Below are 22031 nucleotides of genomic sequence, written 5' to 3'. Positions count from 1 at the left end.
TAGAGGGCTAATGATAAGTCATGAGCAATTTACATAGCTCAAAAGAGTGTGGTAAACAGAAAAAGTTTAAAATGGGTGGTAAAAACAAAAAATTCTGTAGTGTAGGTAAGTTATGAGAAGCCATGGAAAAGCTATGTAACTGCAGCAGCTGTACATTGTATCCTTTAAACGCTATCGCGAGCAAATCAACTGCTTCTTTCTCAGTGAATAACTACAATTGACTTAATACAAAACCACTGACATCAAGTTTTGACACTGCTCCATTCAAGTTCTAAGGGCTATCACATCAAAGCAATCTAACAGTTACAATACCAAATTAAAACATCAGAATCAGAAATATTGTTTAAACAATAACTTAATGCAACATTGAATTTTGATCAGTTGGTTAGAAATTTAAACAAATAGTTTGTTACATATAGTGACAAATCTTGACTCTTATTACTTATAATATTCCGCTGTGACTCCATCAACTTTATGGAATAACAAACAAGTGCTGCCAGTTGGGGTGCTCACAGACAGACGCTGCCATTTTTTGCTCTCAGCCCTGAGTTGCACAAATTTATGATATGAATTTAGTAGGTCAGTCATAATGTGAAGACAACAAACATGAACGTAATGCTTTTGTACCTATATTATGATGACTTTCGCCTTGAGTTAAAAGAAATATTTTAAAAGTTTCCACAAATATCGCATGGCTTAAACTAGTGCAGAGCAGCAATTGCTATATTACAAATTATATTATAACTTGCAGGTTTAGCCTTAATTTGATAGATCTACAACAATGATCATGCAACTAGTCACTCTTAAAGCAATCAAGTAATGGAAGTGTTCAATTTTAGTATTAAGCACTTACGTTGTAACAAAGTTCTACAGACTTTTAGCCAATTATTTTAGTCAACTTTTAATTGTATTCAAAGACCAAAGTAATTATAATATTTTTTGGTATTTCCTAAAAATCATGTACAAGATACTAATGAGCAAATACTTGAGTTAAAATGTGTCTCATGTGAGGTCATAGTACTAGTCACTTTGTTGGAAACATGCGTATAACATATGAGAAAAGTTTTTGGTCACATATATACACTTTAAAACTGTCAGTTTTTCAGTCAACCGCATCAAAAAGATAACACAAAGGTTCCAGAAGCATAGTCACTTTTCTATAATTAGCTTATGATGTACATTGGCAGTTAGGCCTTTCAATGTGAGTAGGCTATGATCAACACAAAGCAGAAGGTGTATGCCAGCTCATCAAATCTTTGTTTGTGTGTAGCACGTTGTATCTCTAGTTTATAAAAGAATTTACTCATTTTTAGTTTATTAGCCTTAAGGGAGCAGCATTGATAATCAGGATGTTGTTACAAACTGTACATAATATAAAAACTGTTAGTCAAAGCATAGCAACCGTTTTTACTGATTCTATAAAGTGTAGGCTAACAGAGAATCTATTGATAGCAATGTATAAACTACTCTGAGCAACAGTTATCTGCCTAGCATGGCGTGTGTTTTACGTATAAGCTGATGCTCTGCTATGATGTGGAGGAACAGTTCATGCAAGCCACTTGGCTGAAGAAAAGAGTTGTTTCCCAATGATAAATAGGCTGATAACTCTATCTGCATACAATAAGAGCTTGTCTATCCTGGTGAAAGGTATTTCACTACAATGTTTATTATTTATTAACTATATCTTTACTCAGCTCCAGTTCAGTGGTTAGGGTGCTGACTTGGGATCAATAGGTCAGCGATTTGAGTCATATAAGGACCACTGGTGGTGTTAGGAAGGGCATTCAACTACAATTGCTCTAGCGCCCAGTTGGGTCATCGGCGACTAAACCGGCTCTTGATCTGCATTCCATCGTTGATGAGGAGGGTGGCTAACAACCCTGTAAGACTAAAAATGTAATCTGATATAGGGCGGAGGAGCTTTTCTGTGAGCCAACAGACATCGAACTAAAAATGGTGTCTCAATAAAAACACCCAACAGAAGGCAATGGCAAACCACTATTGAAACTTGCCAAAAACAATCATGGTTTTACGAAGCAAAGGAAAACCATGATCGCCTATGTTCTCACTGAATATGGTACCTAAATAGAAATATATCTTTACAATTTACCATGATATGCAAAGCTTTGTACTCAAAGTTGTACTAGCTTTTTATCAAAATAATATACTGAATCTAAATAGTCTAAGCTACTATCCCCTGGGTTGTTTGCTATAACAAAATCAGTTTTCGCAGAACCCAACAGAGCCAAGCAGAATTTTTTAAGAGAAAGCTTTAAGGGTTATCATTAGGCGTATAAAATTTAATTGCCCCTGATGCTGTTTGAGTGATAAGAAAATTTGCTAGCCTATAAGTCGTTGCAAGTTTTATCAAATACATTACAGCTTTGTTAAATGTATTTGTTTGTTAGCAAATGACACACCTGTTGCAACAACTAGAAAAGTGATACCAATTGATTAAAGATTTAGAAAAAGGTGTCTGTTTGATTTTCTATTTAGCTTGTTTTCAGTTTAGCTCTATTATAAAGAAAGCTATTGAAGTGTAAGAATGAAGTGTAAAAATGTGTACTTACAGGATTTATTAGAATATTTATTTATGCAATCATCAGTGAAATAAACACATACAGTGTATATATCAAATAATTGTCATATATAAATCACATGGTAAAATACTCAGAATATACGCTTGGCTGATAGCCGACTCATTGTTTATTTTGCAAGTACATGTAATGTAGGTACCTACTGTACTCGCTCGTCTAAACAAACCCTTTTATTTGAAGTTGTCCTTTCTCTGTGAATACCACAAAACTAACTCTGTCTATGCTGAAAAGATCGATGATAAATTGGAACACGACTATGAAATCAACCCTATCAGCGAATGGAACAGTTCTAACTTGACGTCGGTCAAAATATCACTTAGTTAGTAGTCAGTATCGCAAGCTGACCGCTCATCTTTAAAAATTTTATTACTTGAATTGAATTAGATACGACAGTCTTGCGCTGTTTCTGTTATTAAACGCTGTTCTAGAGTATCTTTAGTGTTACCAGCGAATGTTACAGGTAAGTAAGTTGCTATTTCACAAAATGCACCACCACTATTATTTTCACTACAACCAAATATTCTTCAAGTAATTGTTTGATTTTGATGCGAAATTGATTTCAAAAAGCATCGTTTGATGATTATTTGTTTACTGACGGACAGATTATATGTTAACGCATATGACTTCAAAAGCGTAATAATGGCGTATGCATGCGTTTTGAAGAAATAGGTGGGCCACTTTATATATCTATGTTTTTAATTGAGTAGTCGATACATTATTTTTGTTCGTTTTCTGAAACAAGCTATTGAACAAACTTCTCATTTTAATAATTAATGATTGTGTGGTGGTCTATTAAGTTGTTAAACCGTCATCAAAACTTTATCTAATCTAAGAATATTCATTTATTGTTTTTTGATTAAATGGTGTTGGTGTGTTGAACCATGCGCAGTGAGATTGTTGCAAAGTTTTCAATAAATAGGCCATACCTGCCAACTCTCACGCATTGGGCGTGAGACTCACGCAATCACTCAAAGAAAAAATGAAAATGCGTGAGAAATGCGTGAGATTTTTTCCCCAATTTCCATAATTTTATATATACTATCATTGATACATCAATTGCCCCAAAACCAAATCTCACGCATTGCCCCACTCTTGGGTTGGCGGGTCTGAGATAGGCCTATACACTTTTTTAAGCCACCAACTAATTAAACTAACATTTTGTACAACTACTGGGCTATTGACAACTTATGGTCAATTCTCAATAAGAATTAGTAGGTTGATAGATTGATCAGCCCAAAAATTTCTCAGTTTAATATCATTGCATACTAGGTGATAGCCATATAAATATTTGACCAACATTTACAAAAAAATCTGTTTGCTTAGCAAAAATCAGCAGAGCGCCGAACATTCGCGTTAGCAATGGTTTGTTCCAGGGTTAGCAAAAGTATCGATATTTTTAAAAATATCATATCACTGATATATATCATGGTATTTATTGATATTTATGATATTTTTGAAACAAATGACAAATTTGAAAAAGATTTGAAGCTAGATTGAACTTGTATGGTGTTTACATTGTGATTGATGTATTTTATAGGTTGTATGGGACCAGTTAGCAATGTTTAATACCAAAAACTTGATTTATTGTAAGCCTAGTATAATAATAATATTTATAAATATGAAAATGTTCGTCAAATATTGGATTGGAAATCATGACATGAATGCAAAGTGCAAACAAAATAGTGCAAATATTAAATACATACTATGATAGTCCAACCATGTTCTATAGTCCTACTCTTGTCTAGTTTAGGTATTTGTAAACAAACACCAACTTGCCAGCCTTCACCACACCGAGACAATTTCAAAACTTGCTGTGAACTAGTCCACGTAATGAAAACACGCACCCAACACTAGCAGTCAGAGTTATACCATCATATTTATAGATTTTATACTGAGCCAGAATCCGTTGAAGCTATTCATTGAAAGATTTTTGCAGAAAATGATGAGATGAGTTACTCTGTCATCTCAGTGAGTCACTGTAATGTGCTTACAATTTTGTTTCTGGGTGTCAGATTGTTCCAATTCCAAATCATGGATTACGAAGTTCAAAGGTTTTCAACAGGCTGGTCTCCCAATAAGGCAATAAAATATAATAGTTTAACATGAAATGAGATAATAAGGTTAGGGAGATAGTACTGGGATGAAGGAATACATTTTAGATCTGAAAAACTCTTCTCAACTCAAACACTAATTTATTGGTCTAGCCAATGTCACCACCTTAGTCCACCTTGGCTGTCTTTGTTTGTCTGTGTTGGGTAAGCCAAATATGTCCCTGTGCAAGTATTTGATGATTTTAGGTGGTTTTTAGCATTTTAGACTTATCAATAGTTGTAAGATGAAAATGGAATGATAAAATGGATATTTTTTAAAAATATCGATTTTTTTACCCAAAAATATCATATCTATCGATGATATATATCGATGATTTATATCAAGTGATATATATATCAAACCAACCCTGGTTTGTTCTAGAATTCAATTTGGCTGAAGGATTTGTTAATGAGTCGTTATGCAGTTGGGAACTGATTTCTTCATTGTACCAAGCATCGTATCAAGCTGTGTATGCGAGGTAGTCTATAGTCTTGATATCAATTGACTAGTTGGATGCGAGTCATTTTTAGAGAATGACTAAAGGGAATTAATATAAGCCATTATGTATCAAAACCCATCAGCATAGTGAAGTAAACCCTACTAGGCAAGGCTAGGCAACTCCCAACTCAAGAGCGAGTCCGCACAGACTCGATGGTGAGTCAGTATGCAGACTCGAGAATGAGCTGATAAACAGACTCAGGGATGAGCTGATAAACAGACTTGAGGATGAGCCGATAAAAAGACTTGATGGTGAGCCGATAAGCAGACTCGATAGTGAGCCGATAAGCAGACTCGACGGTGAGCCGATAAACAGACTTGATGGTGGGCCAATAAACAGACTTGGCGGTGGACCGATAAACAGACTCGGCGGTGGGCCGATGACCAGACTCGGCGGTGGGCCGATAAACAGACTCGGCGGTTGGGCCGATAAACAGACTTGGTGCTTTCTCCCAATTTTTACACCCTAGTAAGCCAATTGCAATAATTCTTGTTGTTCGGCCAATAGTACTTATAGTGAGCGAAGCTATGATACACTGGCTAATATTACAACGCTCAAGTCAGAAACAGTGGCAAGAATTTTATACGCTATTTGCCTTGGAAAATCAAGCAGAGCTATAGTTAATGAACGCAGTATCTTTATCGCTGTTATACATGTATCTCTCAGTGCAAAGCAATAAGACAACAGCTATGACAAAACTGAAGGATTATATAGCAAACCAAGGGAAAAATCCACATTCGATTGGTTACACAATAATTAGGTCAACTGTTGCCACAATAAAATATTTCAAATGCAAAAACAATAATATTCGTCACTAACTAATCGCACAATACGAGTATTAATAACTTTCTCAGTATTTACATAGTAACATGCACATCTTAGAACAATATGGTAATAAATGGTTAAAATAAAAAATTGCTAGTACAAAACATACATATATGCTACATCGGACAGGTGTTAAGCGTGCGCCTTGTAAATGACTACGGTATTTTCCGGACTAATAACTGCACCCCTATATAAACAGAATCTGCTCTATTTAAAAAATACTGAAAATAAAACAATGCATAAGCCACATCTTTTGTATAGGCCGCAGAACTCATGACAGTGCTTTTAACACTGCAGCAACTTTGCTGGTTAAGACGGAACAGTACCGTTAGGCATTAAAGGGTTTTTTCTTTCACCGCTAGAGGCGCGCTAACTGGAGATTCCGGTTAGTGTGACTCTAGCGATGAAAGAAAAAACCACAGAATAGCCGCAGCCTCTAAATGAGCCGCATGGCTCAAAACATCTGGAAAAAGTAGCGGCTAATTGTACGAAAAATATGGTATTCAAATTCATTTGAACCACGATAAATCACATAAAACGTAATACAGACACATTGAGTCAGCAATTTGAAGCTGCTGGATTATAAACAAACTCTATTACGCATGCTGGCTGTCTATAAATACCGAGTGTGACCTGCAGCGGCATGCTCGTGTTCACAGACACTGCTGCTCCTGTGACAAAGTCTTCACGGCCCATCCTCTCCTGCCAGCACACATCTCCAATGAGAACCCAGTATACCCAGACCGAACCTCAGAGACCAAGATCATGTTCACCCTGTCGCTCATACCATTATCGAGGGAAACGCTACACAAGGTCACGACAAAATCGACGGCCTTGCTGTAGGCTAGCCATTAACGCTTGCCCTACTCTACGGCATGAAGTAGAGTCCAGGATAGTTCGTTCGCCGGCAGACCCTATCGGAGATGACAGTGAGGCTCTCGGACTGCTGGAGTCACCAGTAAAAATCGACTTCTGAGTGCCAGTAGTCCCATCACCCGCCTCGGCCCTTTTCAGGGCCACCATTTCCATTTCAAAGGTTTTGTTCTGCGACGACAGTGGTAGAAACTCAGTGTCGTACTTACTGTTGGCTTTTTTTATTACAATAGCTAAAATAGACAACGGGCCATTTAACACAGTGTGAGACATGATGAACAGAAATTCATCTGAAAAAACTTAGCATTTCTGCCCACGGTAAAACTGCTCAACTATATAACTTGCTTGGATAAAGTAAATGCTGATTATCACTTATTACACATTTTTACCTTGAAAGCCATTGTTGGTATCTTTTTCCTATAACTCCTGATTACTAAGTGAGGCATACAACACGTGGGAATTCGTATCTGTTGAACGTACCATAAGGCTGTCAAAAAGTTCTCTAGGCTACATGAAGCTCCATGAACTTGCACACAAAACTTATGTCACAAAAAGTCTTCTTTACAATGTGCAGCAATGGAATAACTAGACTTTTGGTAGCTTTACTAAGTTATACTTGCTGTCCTAGTTTTATTTCCATTTCAAGTGATGTCCAATGACACGATTATTTTTTGATATATTTTCATTGCTCTTGCTAGTTTTTTATTTATTGACGGCAGCTGCTGGCATTATTATGCTGACATGCTATTACCAGCTTTTGACATTCAGTTTTGTTATTATCCATATCTACATTTAAACAGCTCCAAATTAAAACACACGACTCAATTACAGAGTTTTAACCAAAATCTCACTGAGGTAGGCGCTTTATTGTTAACGCTTTATTGTTGAAGCAATTTTTTTATTAAAGGAACAGGTTGTATTATACAACATTATTATATGTACCGTAAAACCTTTAGGTATTTGAATGTCATGACGCTATATTTGTCAACCCTTCTCTTAGAGTGGTGCTTTATTAGAAGTGACACCTCGTCAGAATATTGAGAAGATAAATTTAATCCTGTCACAGATTAATCGAATGTAGCCTATATTTTGCACACTTCTTCAGGCGAGGCGACATTAACACTTTCAGATGCAAGAAATTTGCTAACTTACAGCCAACTTGTAGAGCTTTTAATCAATATGCACGAGGAAGCTGATACAATCATGTCTCTATCGCTTAATATCTTTTGCTTGCAGTTAACCTACGATGATCTTATAACCTGCATTGCAATTTGTTGTTGTTGTAAATTAGTTTTTTATTTCAAATTTGAAGGGATATTATCATTTTATAACTATAATAGATGATTGCCTGGCGTTGCCTCAGTAATAAGTCTTTACACAGAAATTTTGTTTTTATTTAAAATATAACAACAGTTACCATTCAAGCTTTCAAACTTTGTATCATGAGAGAAATGTTTTGTGCAGGTCAAATGAATTAGGAAACAAAAAAGAACAACTATTAAACTGTTTAAATGTGAAATAAGTCCAAAATTAGTTTGTTTTGCTACGATTACAATTAAATATGACTTGGTAAGGAAACAATTAATACAAACTAAGAAAACGTACTGAGATATTGTAGTGTCTTTGTCTGACCAAACAGAGAATGTAGAGTCTATTCCTACTCGAGATAATACAATTGTCTGTGTGAAAAGTATTAGCCTTTACCGATTTAGCAGTTGAACCTTATGAAAAACTGGAAATAGAAGTGTAACGGCACATTTGAAATTGAAACAGCACATTTAAAAATTACAAGTTAAAAAAACAGGTAATAGTAACAAAAAATTACTTTTTAAACAATTTCAAAAAGTAACAAATGCAAAAGGTAATATTAGTTAATAATCAAAAGTGCACTATAGCGTGCACACGCGGTATATGATAAGAACGACTGGATGCTAAGGACTGTATAGTGCAGTGGTTAAATGCGTGGTTTAAAACTTGCGGCTGCTATCTGTGTAAGTTCAAATCCAGCAGGCAGTTAGTTTTTTATTTTAAAATTTTAATAGCTTTAACTAGAAAAACCGAAGTACACACACATACTGGCACACAGACTTTGAGATTTATATACTGTAAAACCTCTAATTGAACGCCGTGGCGCTCTATTTTTCCATTCTTCCTCTTTAGTGGCGGTCAAATAGAGGCGGGTGTTGTATTTTTCAAATGGCATGTCAGAATTTTGGCAAGATAAATTTAGCTCTTTTACGGGTGAAGCGAATATCGCCTGTATTTTGCCCTCTCCTTCCAATGAATCGATATTAAACCTTTTGGATGCAATAAATAACTTGAGACTTGGACAATAAACCCTAAGACTTGGAGTTGGAAAACGGACTTCGATACGAACAGAAACAACGAATGAACTAATTTTTATTGATGTAATCGAGTCATTATTAGTACAATTTTGTGGACACTTTTCTACTGATCATTTGCTATTATGGGTTCGCAAAGATTAAGAATGTCAAATAGTAGTTGGGTTTAATTGAAGAGGGGTGCTTTATTGTTCAACCCTTCTCCCATAGTGGCGCTCAAATACAGGTTGGGTTCAAATAAAGGTGGACTTCAAATAGAGGTTTTACGGTAGCTTGCTATTATGTAATGCAAACCAACACAACATAAGCTGGTGTATCGATGCCTGCTTGTAGATTGAAGGCACAACTTTATCCAACTTCCTGTTGCTACCCTAAACAATGAACTGTCACTATGGGTAGACTCAAGAGAACCTGTCAGACTTGTGACTACCTTGCCCCACTATAGATGCTGCTCGCACGAAATCATGGCTTTGAAACGGTTTCTCACATCTCATCTCCTCAAGCGATGCAGCGCTGTGAAGCTGGTTCTCTTATTGCTATTTGGTATCATCTTTAGCTACATGCTTGCTGGTGGATTTCATGCTGATGAACCTAAACCCTACATTCATGGTACGTTCAAATTAGCTCTATTGTGTGATATCCCCTCCAAAGTTACGACTTTGTAGCATTATTGAATATGCACGACGATAAACTATCATTCTCTTTAGATTGAGAAAAACAGTTTAATTAACAATTACATATCAGTAATAAAGTGGCCACTACGTGTCGTATTTTTTCTCCTCCGCAGAATAACCATCAACTCTTTAAAATCGGAAATGGTTTTCAAAAAGTTTCAAATGTTCACATGGCCATATATAGTCTTTGATAACTTGAGAAGTAGTTGGTATTTCTTTGAACTACAAATTACATTTTATTCAGCACAAAATCTCTTTTCTAATGTTATACAAAATAACTATCTTTACTAAATTCTACCATTCCATGATAATAAGAAAAAAGGGTATGGAGAAATAATTTCTGAATTGCCCCTAAAATGCAAGAGATTTGTTAGCCATAAGAACAAAAACATGTGTTACACATGTCTTGTGACCTCTTATGTTAGCCATGAACATCATAATGAGCATTGAAACCTTGTCATCATAGCAGCTTTATTATTTTGCACTACATATGACACTTGCATTTGATCTTGCACTACACAACGTCGATGAAATGCTGCATACATGTTTGTCCACTTTTGACGGCCGTCATTGTAGGAGAACAACATGAAATTGACCAATCATATCTCGCTGTGTTAATAGCGTTTAAAATACAACCAACTTGAATGGATATCGATGTTGTATTTTATTGGCTAAAAGACATGACCCATTTTGTATAGTTTGAGTTGGTTTGGTGTAGTCTATGTAAAAAACGTATATAAAATCATAAACAGACTAGAAACACTACTACGACAAATCGTCTTGGTATAAATGCTCCTTGAGTACATGTATAGCCTATGTCATGACTTACATATGTACATATATATGTCATGACTTACATATGTACATACATATATATGTCATGACTTACAAGCTCCTTGCTTTCAAGTGCTTCTTAATGCGTATAAGGTATAACTTTGTAAATCAGTGTTTGTTATAGCCATTATAAGAGGAATTTTAAATAATGAAGGTAGCTATAATAATACACCCTTGTTAGCTGTTAGTGTGTTTAATCATTTGCAAAGTTTTTCATCTAGCAAGACTACTTTGATGAGCGTACATGTGAGCGATAAGGCTAATTTTCATGCTCAGATGTTGGTCAGCGTATGGATGGGGTAGTACGATCAAAGCATATGGATGGGGTAGTACGACCAAAGCATATGGATGGGGTAGTACGACCAAAGCATATGGATGGGGTAGTACAACCAAAGCATATGGATGGGGTAGTACAACCAAAGCATATGGATGGGGTAGTACAACCAAAGCATATGGATGGGGTAGTACAACCAAAGCATATGGATGGGGTAGTGCGACCAAAGCATATTATACTAAAAATACCTTGGAGATCTCCGCCGATTTTGTAAGCAACATCTGTATTAATAATATTGAAACGGTTCATGTAGAAAATACTATTTGGGATGAAAACTATTGTTTTTCTTGTAATTATGTGTCTTCTGTTGCTAATAAACATTTTTATTTTTAGTATAAATCATATTTATTTTGTAAAAATTGTCAAAAAGTGACTTTTTGTTATATGAAAGATGTTGTTGGCTTCATTTGTGTCCGGTAGTTATTCGTTAATAAAAGTTGCATTACTAATTTTCACTGCTCCAGTACTTCCGCTCAGCGCTGGGTTGACAAGACTTAAATACAATCATGGAGCTGCAATAATAATAAGTATAATAGGAATAATGGACCTTTCTTAAACTAATTATCGTAATGTATGCTCCTAACTATGAGAATGGTATGATTAGCAATGGCCGTATGTATGCAGGCTTATGAAGTATTTGTTATGTTTTGCTGTAAGTGTGTTCTCTTAACAGCTTGCATGGCATGTTGGCAATGGCATATTATTGAATTATTTACGCCATGATTTCTAGTGTCTGATTTGTTTATATTCAGAATAGCCTAATAGCGTTCATTATGAAAAAGACAAGGCTAATAATCAGTTGGAGTCTAGTGTATGTACTCCTTTTAACAGAGAGTTATTAGCAAGACAAAACATGTAAGAATGTTATATATATTTATATATATGTGTGTAAAATGTGGACTGTAAGTATGATATAAAACATTGTAACTACAATTGATAGTTGGATTTATGCTGATTCTTTTCTCTGTGGTAAATCCCATCAAACCAACTAAGAGGAATTGCTAGAGGTTACAAGTGTTGGAAACATCGAAGACATAGCCCACTACGAAAGCTCAGATGAAAGTGCAAAATCGCTAACCGATTTGTATCGCGTTGATGCTAGGCTGTGGCATTGTTGGCATGTTTTTGTAGATGCAGACTTAGGCTACAATAGCGTGTTGTTAAAAACTCTGGGTCGCTGATTTTCTGGCAGAACTAACAGGGTGCAGAAGTATCCATATTTTATTAACTACAGAATATGTGGATATAATAATGATGTTTTATTATGTCTAATGACTTCAGAGTGAAGCAGTTGATTTGGGAGCTTAGACAAGAATTCCTAGTTTCACAGCTACTAATTCTTAAACGCTGGTCATGTTTACTTATTTTCAATGGGGTAATAACATGCAAGACTGACTTAGTATAGGCTACTCATAATCCTTGCCTATACATATCTTTATCACCACAGGCGATGTCAGATTTTCACTAGATTCAATAGATTTGCGTTTCAACCATTAATATCAACCCCACGCTTGTTGTTCCCTTTATACTGTCGATTTGCTGAGTATGTTAACTTAGTGCTCAGGTCGAATAGCTCATACCGATATGTTGTAGGCCCTAAAACTGCTAGAAACTAGGGTATCTTCCGGTTAGTTTTAAACGTTTGATGTAGAAGGATGCTATGTTCATTGCAGAGCAACCCACCTTGCGGATGCATCCAGAAACAGTTGTAGAAAGACGCATGCTCAATGCAAATGAAGACAGTCTGGAGTCCCTTAGAGCCCCAACGACGAGGGTGGCAAAGGTATTAGACAATAGGAATGCGGGTACTCATAGGCTGGGTCAAGATCGAAGGGGAATGGATCTCTCAGCCAATGGAGGAAATGTGCCTGCTCCAGCAAGGATAGACACGGCACTAACTTGGGATAAGCCTATCACACCAGGTATGTCTTACCAGCTTCTATTTTTACATGAATGCTTTCAAGCCTTTTAATGCTCACAATCCTTTTTCATTCCAGGTGTGAAGCAAACAGTGGAAATTAGTGATATTTAATTGCTTTTGCCTGTATAGCCAGTGTCACGAGTCAACGGCAGTTCTTCTGAATTATGCCCATAGCAGAGCCTGTCAAGTCCCCGATTAGAAGCTTAGAAGCTGTCGTGCTCCTAGCACAGGCTATCAGATCACTGGGAATCCTATCACCAGACATTACTTATACTACATAGTAGGTAGCGATGAATAGGTTTTAAAAATGGCTACAAACCATTTAAATGGAGGTTTTTAGCATCTGTTTGTAGATCCTGTAAAAGCTTCTGAAATGCGCAATTCAGTTGATCACCGCAGCCGTACTTGGTTTGCTTGGAATGTTATTTGTTTTCTGCTATCAATTCATAATGTTATTCATTTACTAAAGATGGATTATCACCGAAGAGGGAATTAGAAGTTTACTTTCCTTTTTGGTGAACCTGATTGGAAGGTTTATTGTTAGTAAAAGCAATTTTCACTCTATTTCTGTTCTTCCTGTTTACTGGCTGATAACGCTGCTTTATGTAGGTCAGTGCAGCATACAATCACTAGCTTCAGTTGTCATATGAAATATTTTTGTTCATTTGTCATGTAATCACGCCTTCACCCAATGGGTAATGCGCGACGCTACATGCAATAGCTAAAACTCTATTTCCCTATCAACATTCACCAAATTTTTGTTCAATTCCGTGAAAGCGCATACTTGCTCCCGAGTTACTTTTATTATATAGGGCCTACATTATTATTGCAGCTTGGTGATAACATTCCAAGAGTTGTCGATAATGGTGCTCAATTCAATTAGGCTATTTTCAATATATAGTCTTGGCGTCCTCTATAAGTTGTCAGTGACAATCCCAGGACTACGTAAGTTCAGGAATGATTAACGTATTCATCTTGGCATTGCTTCGAGATTGAAAGCAGAGAGGGACAAAAGAGTCTTTGATATTTAAGATTGGAATGGTATTTGAGAGCAGCGTCTAGTTTGGACTAGTCCTATTCTCTGTTGCCGCATTCTGAGTGTTGCCTGATTAGGACTGGTGACTGATCGTGACTGACCCAGCTGTTACTATCCACTTCCTCTTTCTAGTTAGTTATATATGGTCTCTCCCGTGTATCCTGCGTTATTGGTCACTTTATGATACGTGACTGTGATTCAGGCTGTTTGAATATCTCCAAAGAGTTATCAAGCGTGCTAACATCTGCTCCATAGACCATTCAATTGGATCTGGTTACACCGAGCTCATGTATATACTGTTTCTAATTATGCTTTGTATACTTGAATCACAGTATATTTTGTTTGACATTTGATTTTGGTTCTCCCTTTTTCGTTCAATTTTTGCTAAACTAGGCTAGGCCGACTAGACTCCAACTATTAGTGAAGGAATTATGAAGCTAATTATTTTACAACATCCTGTATGTCAGATATTATGACTAGTAATTGGCTAATGTTATTATCAAGTGGTGAGTCTATTTGTCACGCCAGAGACAATTCCTATTAGGAGGCATCATCCTTGTTCCAGTCTGGCTGGACAAGTTCCTATGTGGAGCTCGGTTGACGGGTAATTTGCATGATAATGCAAGAGATGCAGGAGTGACACAGAGAGCCCTATCGTCATAAAGCGTAGACACTACACTTCTGACTGTTGTTGGGCCAAACATCTTTTAGGATTCAGGCGAACAGCTCGCAAAGCGTTGTAGGTAGATTTTTCTACCTTGTGCGTGACAGCTCTTTCTCTTTATAGCCCTCGTGTTGTGGCATGTTTGCAGATGTGCACTGCACTATTTACTCTGACAAACGAGTTTCTTAATTGTCCATCTGGGATCTGTGACTCTAGCTAAGCGGGTAAGTGACAAGAGGTCACTCTTGGACAAGACGTCAGAATGAGATGCTGGCAGGATGTGTGAACAATCCAATTATCCCAGTCACGGTGTCGCGTACTCTTGAATTGATGTAAACTATAGGGTCACTATAAGGCTGCAATAGTTGGGTTTCTATTGCATTCTGTCAGCAATATGCTCTGACCTTGCGTGCAGGTATTATTGCTTCAATCATATCATAACATCTTGGTTGTATTCACACGTATCACATACTCGGAGATGAGCTTGTCACGCAAATGACACTCTTCAACTGACCAAAGAACATTAGCTCAGCTGAACTACAAGTACTTTTGTTGAACTCTGGAAAGCCTCGAACCATGCTCTATGGATTCTCTTTCAATTTTCCATATTATCCAACAGTTCGGACTACGAAATTTTACAGAACTATAATTGCCACGCAGTTGTTTTTTTTCTGTTGCAATTCTACATTTGAGGTTTCGTGGCATTATTCAATAGCGCTTTTGTTTGTCAGCTTGCCTTAACACAACTGACAGCTTACCATTATAACCTATATTACATAGACCGGCTCAGGGCTACCCAGAATTCCAGATCTTACACAATCTGCAAAATCAGTCTAATCTTCCCTGGTACATCACGTGTGGATTCATGTGACTAGTAATATAACTAATTACATCATAGACGTTGTATGAATGCCGAAATTGATTCAAATTTTAATGTTTCATGCCAAGTATTACAGTGAACAGTCGGACTTAACGGTGAACTTCCACAACATTTTAGTAGATTTTATCATAAAGTATCGGTATTTTTCTATTATTTGCAATTGTTTTTAATGTTTGAGGTGATCTGACTGCCGGGTTGTTTCAAGATTAAAATTGACAAAACTTGATAGCGGCTAAAACGCTCAGAAGAAAAAGGCGCGACTTGTAATTTCTCACCGGGAGTCCCCATTTAGTCACGGCAGCGTATTCATACCACTAACTCACGTGTCGAATCTAATCATTGCTAAACCTGCCTATAGCATTTTATTATGTTTTTATTATGCATTTTATTATTGCTTATTATTTTAATTTTTCTGTTCAATTTTTATGTCGGTTTATCTAACTCATTTTCTTTAATACACACAATTGTTTGAAGTTTCTTTTTTCGCGTTTGAAATGAGTCAGAAAAAATTTGAAAAAAATTTGTTCCAACAAATGAAAATTTTGACATGGTAATAAAATATTGGAATAGATTAACTCTGTGTCGAACTTGTATTATAGCGTCAATGACCTTTCTATATGCTATACGTAATACGTACAATTTCATGTATTGTGTACCTTTGACAGTGTTTTATTTAAACATACCATACGTGCTTGTTGAATTTGGCTCTAGTCCTGTTGATGAACAATTGGCATGTTCTTTCTTTGTGACGACATCAGCTATGAAATATGGATAATCTAGTACAGATAATTAGATTACAGAGTCAATACAGTAAAGTATATTGCTAGCTAATGGCGCTAGTTCATCAGATAGATAATGTGCCAGTTTTAAACCTGCAACCGTCTCTGCCCCAAATTTGATCAATCTGCGAAAAGATCGGCATTTGTAAAGTTGCCATAAGGCTGGTTTACAATATATCTCTGTATCTCAGCATTGATTCCACAATACTTCGGTGATCGTTGATGATAGCCATGTTCAGACTATCACAGACCCATCCGCGTTTGCTTCAGCAAATACTAGACATAGTGTTCTCATTTTTCTTTCTAAATTGTCGCGGAGAAACCTTTTTGTTAGTTTGGTTTCCTATGCTGGGATCAAATACTAGTCCCACATCAACTATCATAAATAGAAATAAATAAGTCAAGCTATCCACGAATCGCTATCGTTGAATTTTCTCACATTGTAAAGGCGGTCGTCGATGCTCGGCGAAGTATTGTGAAAGTTTGACAGCTTCAAACTTTCCCGACTTGTATTGCAACTGGCCATTGCAATGCACGTTGCAACTGGCACTGACCATTGCTTCGTTGGTTCCATCAGTCTACGGTTCACATAATCGACTATGAGCGCCGAAAGGAAAACGCTGACATACAGCGTTTATAAGGCTGATATAGTGTGAACCAGCCTATAGTTGTCAGTTGGACGCTTTACCAAATGGATGTTTTCTTAATCCGTGAAGCGTCATTCTGTATGTTGATACACATCAAAGTAGTAACTGTAGCGACCAGAGTCGTGTCAGGATTGGCTTTCGCAATTTTACATTTACTCTTTCGGGTTTTTAGTTTTATTGTTTACCAGCTTCCAAAGTTTCTGGTGTGATAGCGCTGATGTTGATTCAGGGTGGAAGAGTTGATATAATGCTTGTGCTCAACAGCTTCACAACTGTCTGTTTATAGCTATATACATGTATATATGAGTTACAATGATACATACGATGATTTCTATTTACGTAGTCGCAAACAGGCCCGCCTGGAAATACATGATTAAACAAGAAAATAAAACATAAAATCAAAATGAAATAAATAAAACATGAAATAAAATAAGACATGAAATGAATAAAACATGAAACACACCACACAGAGAAGATAAATTAATAATAGGCTTACATATACATACATTGTAAATTATTGTTTTTATATGTACCAGTCCACATCAGTAAATTAAACACTTGAAATATTTCTGCCAATGTAGGTTATTCTGTATCTTCTACTTCCTTGCCACCACTAAATGGTCGCTCTTCTTGAATGCTGATCTCGTGCATGACCTCTAATTTTTTCAAGTCAGTCCTAAACTCCTTGTATTTGCTTTAACGAATTTCTTGTTTTTAATAACAATAATCGCAAGAGTTAATTGATTGCGACCATATTCCTTGGCAATATTACCAATGCCTTCTAATTATTTATGACCTCCAACTTTGTTGTCATAGAAATCATTTTTCCTTGTCTTGTAACGTTTGTATCAGTCTCAAGAGTCCATAGCTAATGAATTAAATATAGATACTTGTAGTTATATACGTATGCTAAATAAAAGTTTATAGTAAAAAGGAATATAAGGCTAAAAATGAATACTTGCTCTTGCTTACACTTCACAAAATTTCCCACGTGGAATGCTGTCCTGAGAAAATTCAGTCATCGTGTCTCTTCTAAATGTTGTGAAATTGTTTTCAGTGAACCGTATTTCGGCGTCTTTGTTATTTCGACGTACTTACTAAGCACACCGACTGACAAATTTGAAATAGGGCAAACATTTTTTTGGATTTGTATGGTGAAATAAAATTCATATAGTGAGGTGAAAATCTTACCATGTTCAACTTCGTAAATTAAAAAAGTCACATATCAGGGTAATCATATCCTGAGGGAGCACTGTATACTGTGTGCACAGGGACATGTATCTTCTATATATTTCTATATAGCTATAGCTATTAGAATCATGGAATAAAGAATCCGTACCGAAGAAGATTTGATCTCGGACCCTCCTGTTCGGCAGGCCGACACCATACCGATTCGGCCACAGTGATTGATAGACTCCCTAGGCCATATAGGTCGCTATATGTGAGCAAATACCATGCTGCAAAGTCATGGCGTATCGTCATTAAAAGCTGAGCTCTTATTAGTAAGCTTATTGAAATTTTCCATTGGCAATTTGCCAGGCTAATAGCAAGTGGCAGGCAACTCTCATTACCTCTCATTGTTTATAAGCTGATTTTTAACACCCGGACAACGCCAGTTGGCACAGCTAGTTGTAGGTATATAATGTACGATACAAGTATGCTGCGTGTACGAGAACATGTACATGTATACTAGGTATATAATATACCATACAAGTATGTGTGTACAAGGACATGTACGCATATAGTACATATAGAAGGTACTATACAAGTATGCTGTGCATACAAGGACATGTACATATATAGTACATATATAATTTACTATATAAGTATGCTGTATGTACAAGGACATGTACATGTATAGTAGATATATATAATCTACCATGTTTCAACTCTTCTTCTGCACTACTAAACTAGTTGATATTAACGTTCAAAAATTTTTTGGCAGAGCAAAGCTTTTACGCGCTGCATTTAGCACAATAAAAGTAGGATATGCTTGGTAAATGTAACCTTTGGTCCAAAACTTGCGAACCCGTTTTTATATGCATGTTCTTCGAAGTATTACGACCACGTTAAACAAGGAACCACTATTAGCCTGAGACAGTAATTCTATTATTTCTAGTATTTTCTATTTCTAAATTTAAGCCGTTCTTTTATATGTGTAGAGTACTTCGAAGTAGAAAGACCACGTTAAACAGAGAACTACTACTAGCCTGAGACCGTTATTGATTATTGCTATGGTGTTGCTTTCAAAGTTTTAATGAAAAAAACGAAAAACTTTAGAATTGGACAATGAGAGAATTAATTGTTATTAATATAAACAATTCATTATTTATACTATTTTGTGGACACTTTTCTACTGTTCAGTTGGTATTATAGGCTCGCAAAGATCAGGTAATGTCAGTGGCGGTCAAATGGAAGTGGCGCTTAATTGGAGAGTGGCGGTCTATTTTTTAACTCTCAGGATGGCAGTCAATTGGAAGTGGCGTTCAAATAGAGGTGGTGTTCAACTAAAGGTGGTGTTCAACTAGAGGTTTTACGGTATTTGTAGCATTATATAGATAATTATTATAAAACTAAATTTGCGGGTTTATAGCTTATTATTTGATAGCATGACTGCGGTAATCGGAACTCAGCTTACATATGATCGACGCTCGTAACTCCTGTTCTATTACGCATAAAAAGCCAGTTTAGGCTGGAAACTGTAGCAAATAAATCGATGGGTGCATTGAGCTTTTATGCAACCTTGTTAAATATAGTTATAAAAAAAGAAAATATACCTTCAAATTGAAAATTGAATAAAAAACTTTCAAGCTCCAATTAATTGCAATGCAGGCTATAGGCCTACGGTCATCGTAGGGTCATCGTACGGTCATCGTAGTTAAATTGCAAGCAATCGATGTCAACTGGTTGAGACGTGTATCGGCCTCCTCGTGCATATTTCTATAGAGATCTACGACAAGATGGAGGTAAGTTAGCAAATTTCTTGCGTCCAAAAGGGTTAGTGTCGCACTGCCCGAAGAAGAGTGCAAAATAAAGGTGACATTCGATTCGCCTGTGAAAGGGTTAAATTTATTTTCTCAAACATTCTGATTTGAACTGCACCTCTAATAAAGCGAAACTATAGGGGAAGGGTTGAAAAATAGAGCGCAATGACGTGCAAATACCGGTTTCACTGTAGTTTCTATTTCCCTGAAATTTCTATTTCGCACGCGGATCCAAAACGCATCCCCTGTAATGTAGAAGCGATTACTGTATAATCGTCCCAAAAGGCAAGACATTAGAGTCTTATTGCCGATTGGAGGCAGCTCATTAGATTTGAGCTGCCTTCAACCGGCACCCTCTATTTGAATGCCACCACCTCTATTTGATCGCCACCTTTAACACAATGACACTATAGAAAGGTTGACAAAACATCGCCACCCTTTAATTGAAGGCTACCTCTATTAAACCGCCACTTTGACATTCTTTGATCTTTACGAACCCATAATAGAGCGTGATCAGTAGAAAAGTACCAATAATGACTCGGTTACATGAATAATAATTACTTCTTTTGTCTTTGCTGTAGTGTTGTTACGGTTTTAGTGACACCGTAAGCCTACCTGAGAAAACTGATGATCACAATCATCAGAACTACATTTTGATTTGAAGCCATTAAGGTCTAAATCCGATCTGTTTTCAGATTTGTCCATAAGGTGGTTTACAACCTGGTCTGAAGAGTTGAAGTGTTTTAATAAACAATGAGAATATTCTTCAGGAACCATGTATGGTGTAACAGCAGACATTGCTATGGCGTATCCAAGTCCTTTTTCTAACTGCAAAGCTTTTTGATTATTTTCTTTAAAACTTTAAAAGAGACACCACAGAAATAATAACTGTATCCGTATAATGTATTACTCACGAAGTAGTTCCTTGTTTAACTTGGTCTGATACTTCTATGTATATGAAAAAACGGTTCAGCAAAAATACAGAGGCCGACAGCGTTAATGTTGCTCTACCGAGAGGAGACTGCAAAATATAGGTGGCATTGACATCTTTTTGTTCGTAAAAGTGTTAAATAATTCTTTCCAAAATTCTGACAAGCCAGTCAAAAAATAATGCATCACCCTCTATTTGAACATGTATTACAACACCACTATAAGGAGAGGGTTGAAAAATACAGCACCATTTCGCTGAACTATAGGTTTTACGGTAATTAACTTCACTTCTACGTGGTACATGTCATATCTAAACACGCAGCGCTTCCTAGACTTGATTACATTAAAGTAAAACTGTTTTTCAGATGAACTCAGCAGACAAGAGCAGTGGTCAAAAGTATCGAGCTATGGGGATTCAGCTGGTGGTTATAACAAGGCACCCATAAACAACAAGTTTGAAGAGGTGAGTAAAGTGCCCTTGTAAGTACCTTCAACTCATTTCTCCTCAACTTCACCGAGCTTTATTTTCGAGCTTTATTTTCGAGCTTTATTTTCGAGCTTTATTTTCGAGCTTTATTTTCGAGCTTTATTTTCGAGCTTTATTTTCGAGCTTTATTTTCGAGCTTTATTTTCGAGCTTTATTTTTGGCTATATATAGGCCTAACTTACGTAGCTACATCTAGTATGGCGCTATGGATAACTGTCATTCAACTAGTTCATGGATATTTAGATTTCTCAGAGTAAATTACCATTGTTACATGGGCAGGTATCAGGCTATATACCAGTTTTTAAAGGTTGACTTGCAACAAAATTCACATTACAGTTATTTGGTATCAAAAGATTCACCATGTCTTACTCTGCTGTGTTGTAAGTGCAAAGTATGTGGAAATGTGATTACAAGCTCTTAAAAGCTAAAAAACGAACAACATTCAATCGCCGCCATCACGAAACCGTTGTAGATTGAAATCAGTTTATTTCTCTGACATAGTCATTACAGTTTGGTCATTGTCTTGTCACGTGATGTTCCCACGTGAATTGAAAGGCCAAGAAAATGCTCAGTATAAAACTTCTCGTAGCACTAGTTTATGACAAACACTTCGGGTTGTACCGAAAAGCCCTTA

General features: G+C 36.5%; 1 protein-coding gene across 10 annotated transcripts in view; it reads left to right on the top strand.

Annotated features, from left to right (window-relative positions):
• The first annotated feature begins 2922 nt into the window (after window positions 1-2922).
• Window positions 2923-22031, top strand: part of LOC137386829 (beta-hexosaminidase subunit beta-like) — a 48647-nt gene continuing 29538 nt past the window's right edge. For all 10 annotated transcript variants that reach the window (XM_068072990.1, XM_068072988.1, XM_068072987.1 and 7 more), the window contains exons 1-4: window positions 2923-3057; window positions 9561-9836; window positions 12743-12991; window positions 21276-21373. In XM_068072990.1, the coding sequence (XP_067929091.1) occupies window positions 9692-9836; window positions 12743-12991; window positions 21276-21373 (492 nt within the window). In that variant the 5' untranslated portion in view covers window positions 2923-3057; window positions 9561-9691. The remainder of the gene's footprint in view (window positions 3058-9560; window positions 9837-12742; window positions 12992-21275; window positions 21374-22031) is intronic.

Source organism: Watersipora subatra, chromosome 2 (assembly GCF_963576615.1).
Source record: "Watersipora subatra chromosome 2, tzWatSuba1.1, whole genome shotgun sequence".
NCBI classification, from domain to species: Eukaryota; Metazoa; Bryozoa; class Gymnolaemata; order Cheilostomatida; family Watersiporidae; genus Watersipora; species Watersipora subatra.
This window is presented reverse-complemented; position numbering and strand designations above follow the sequence as displayed.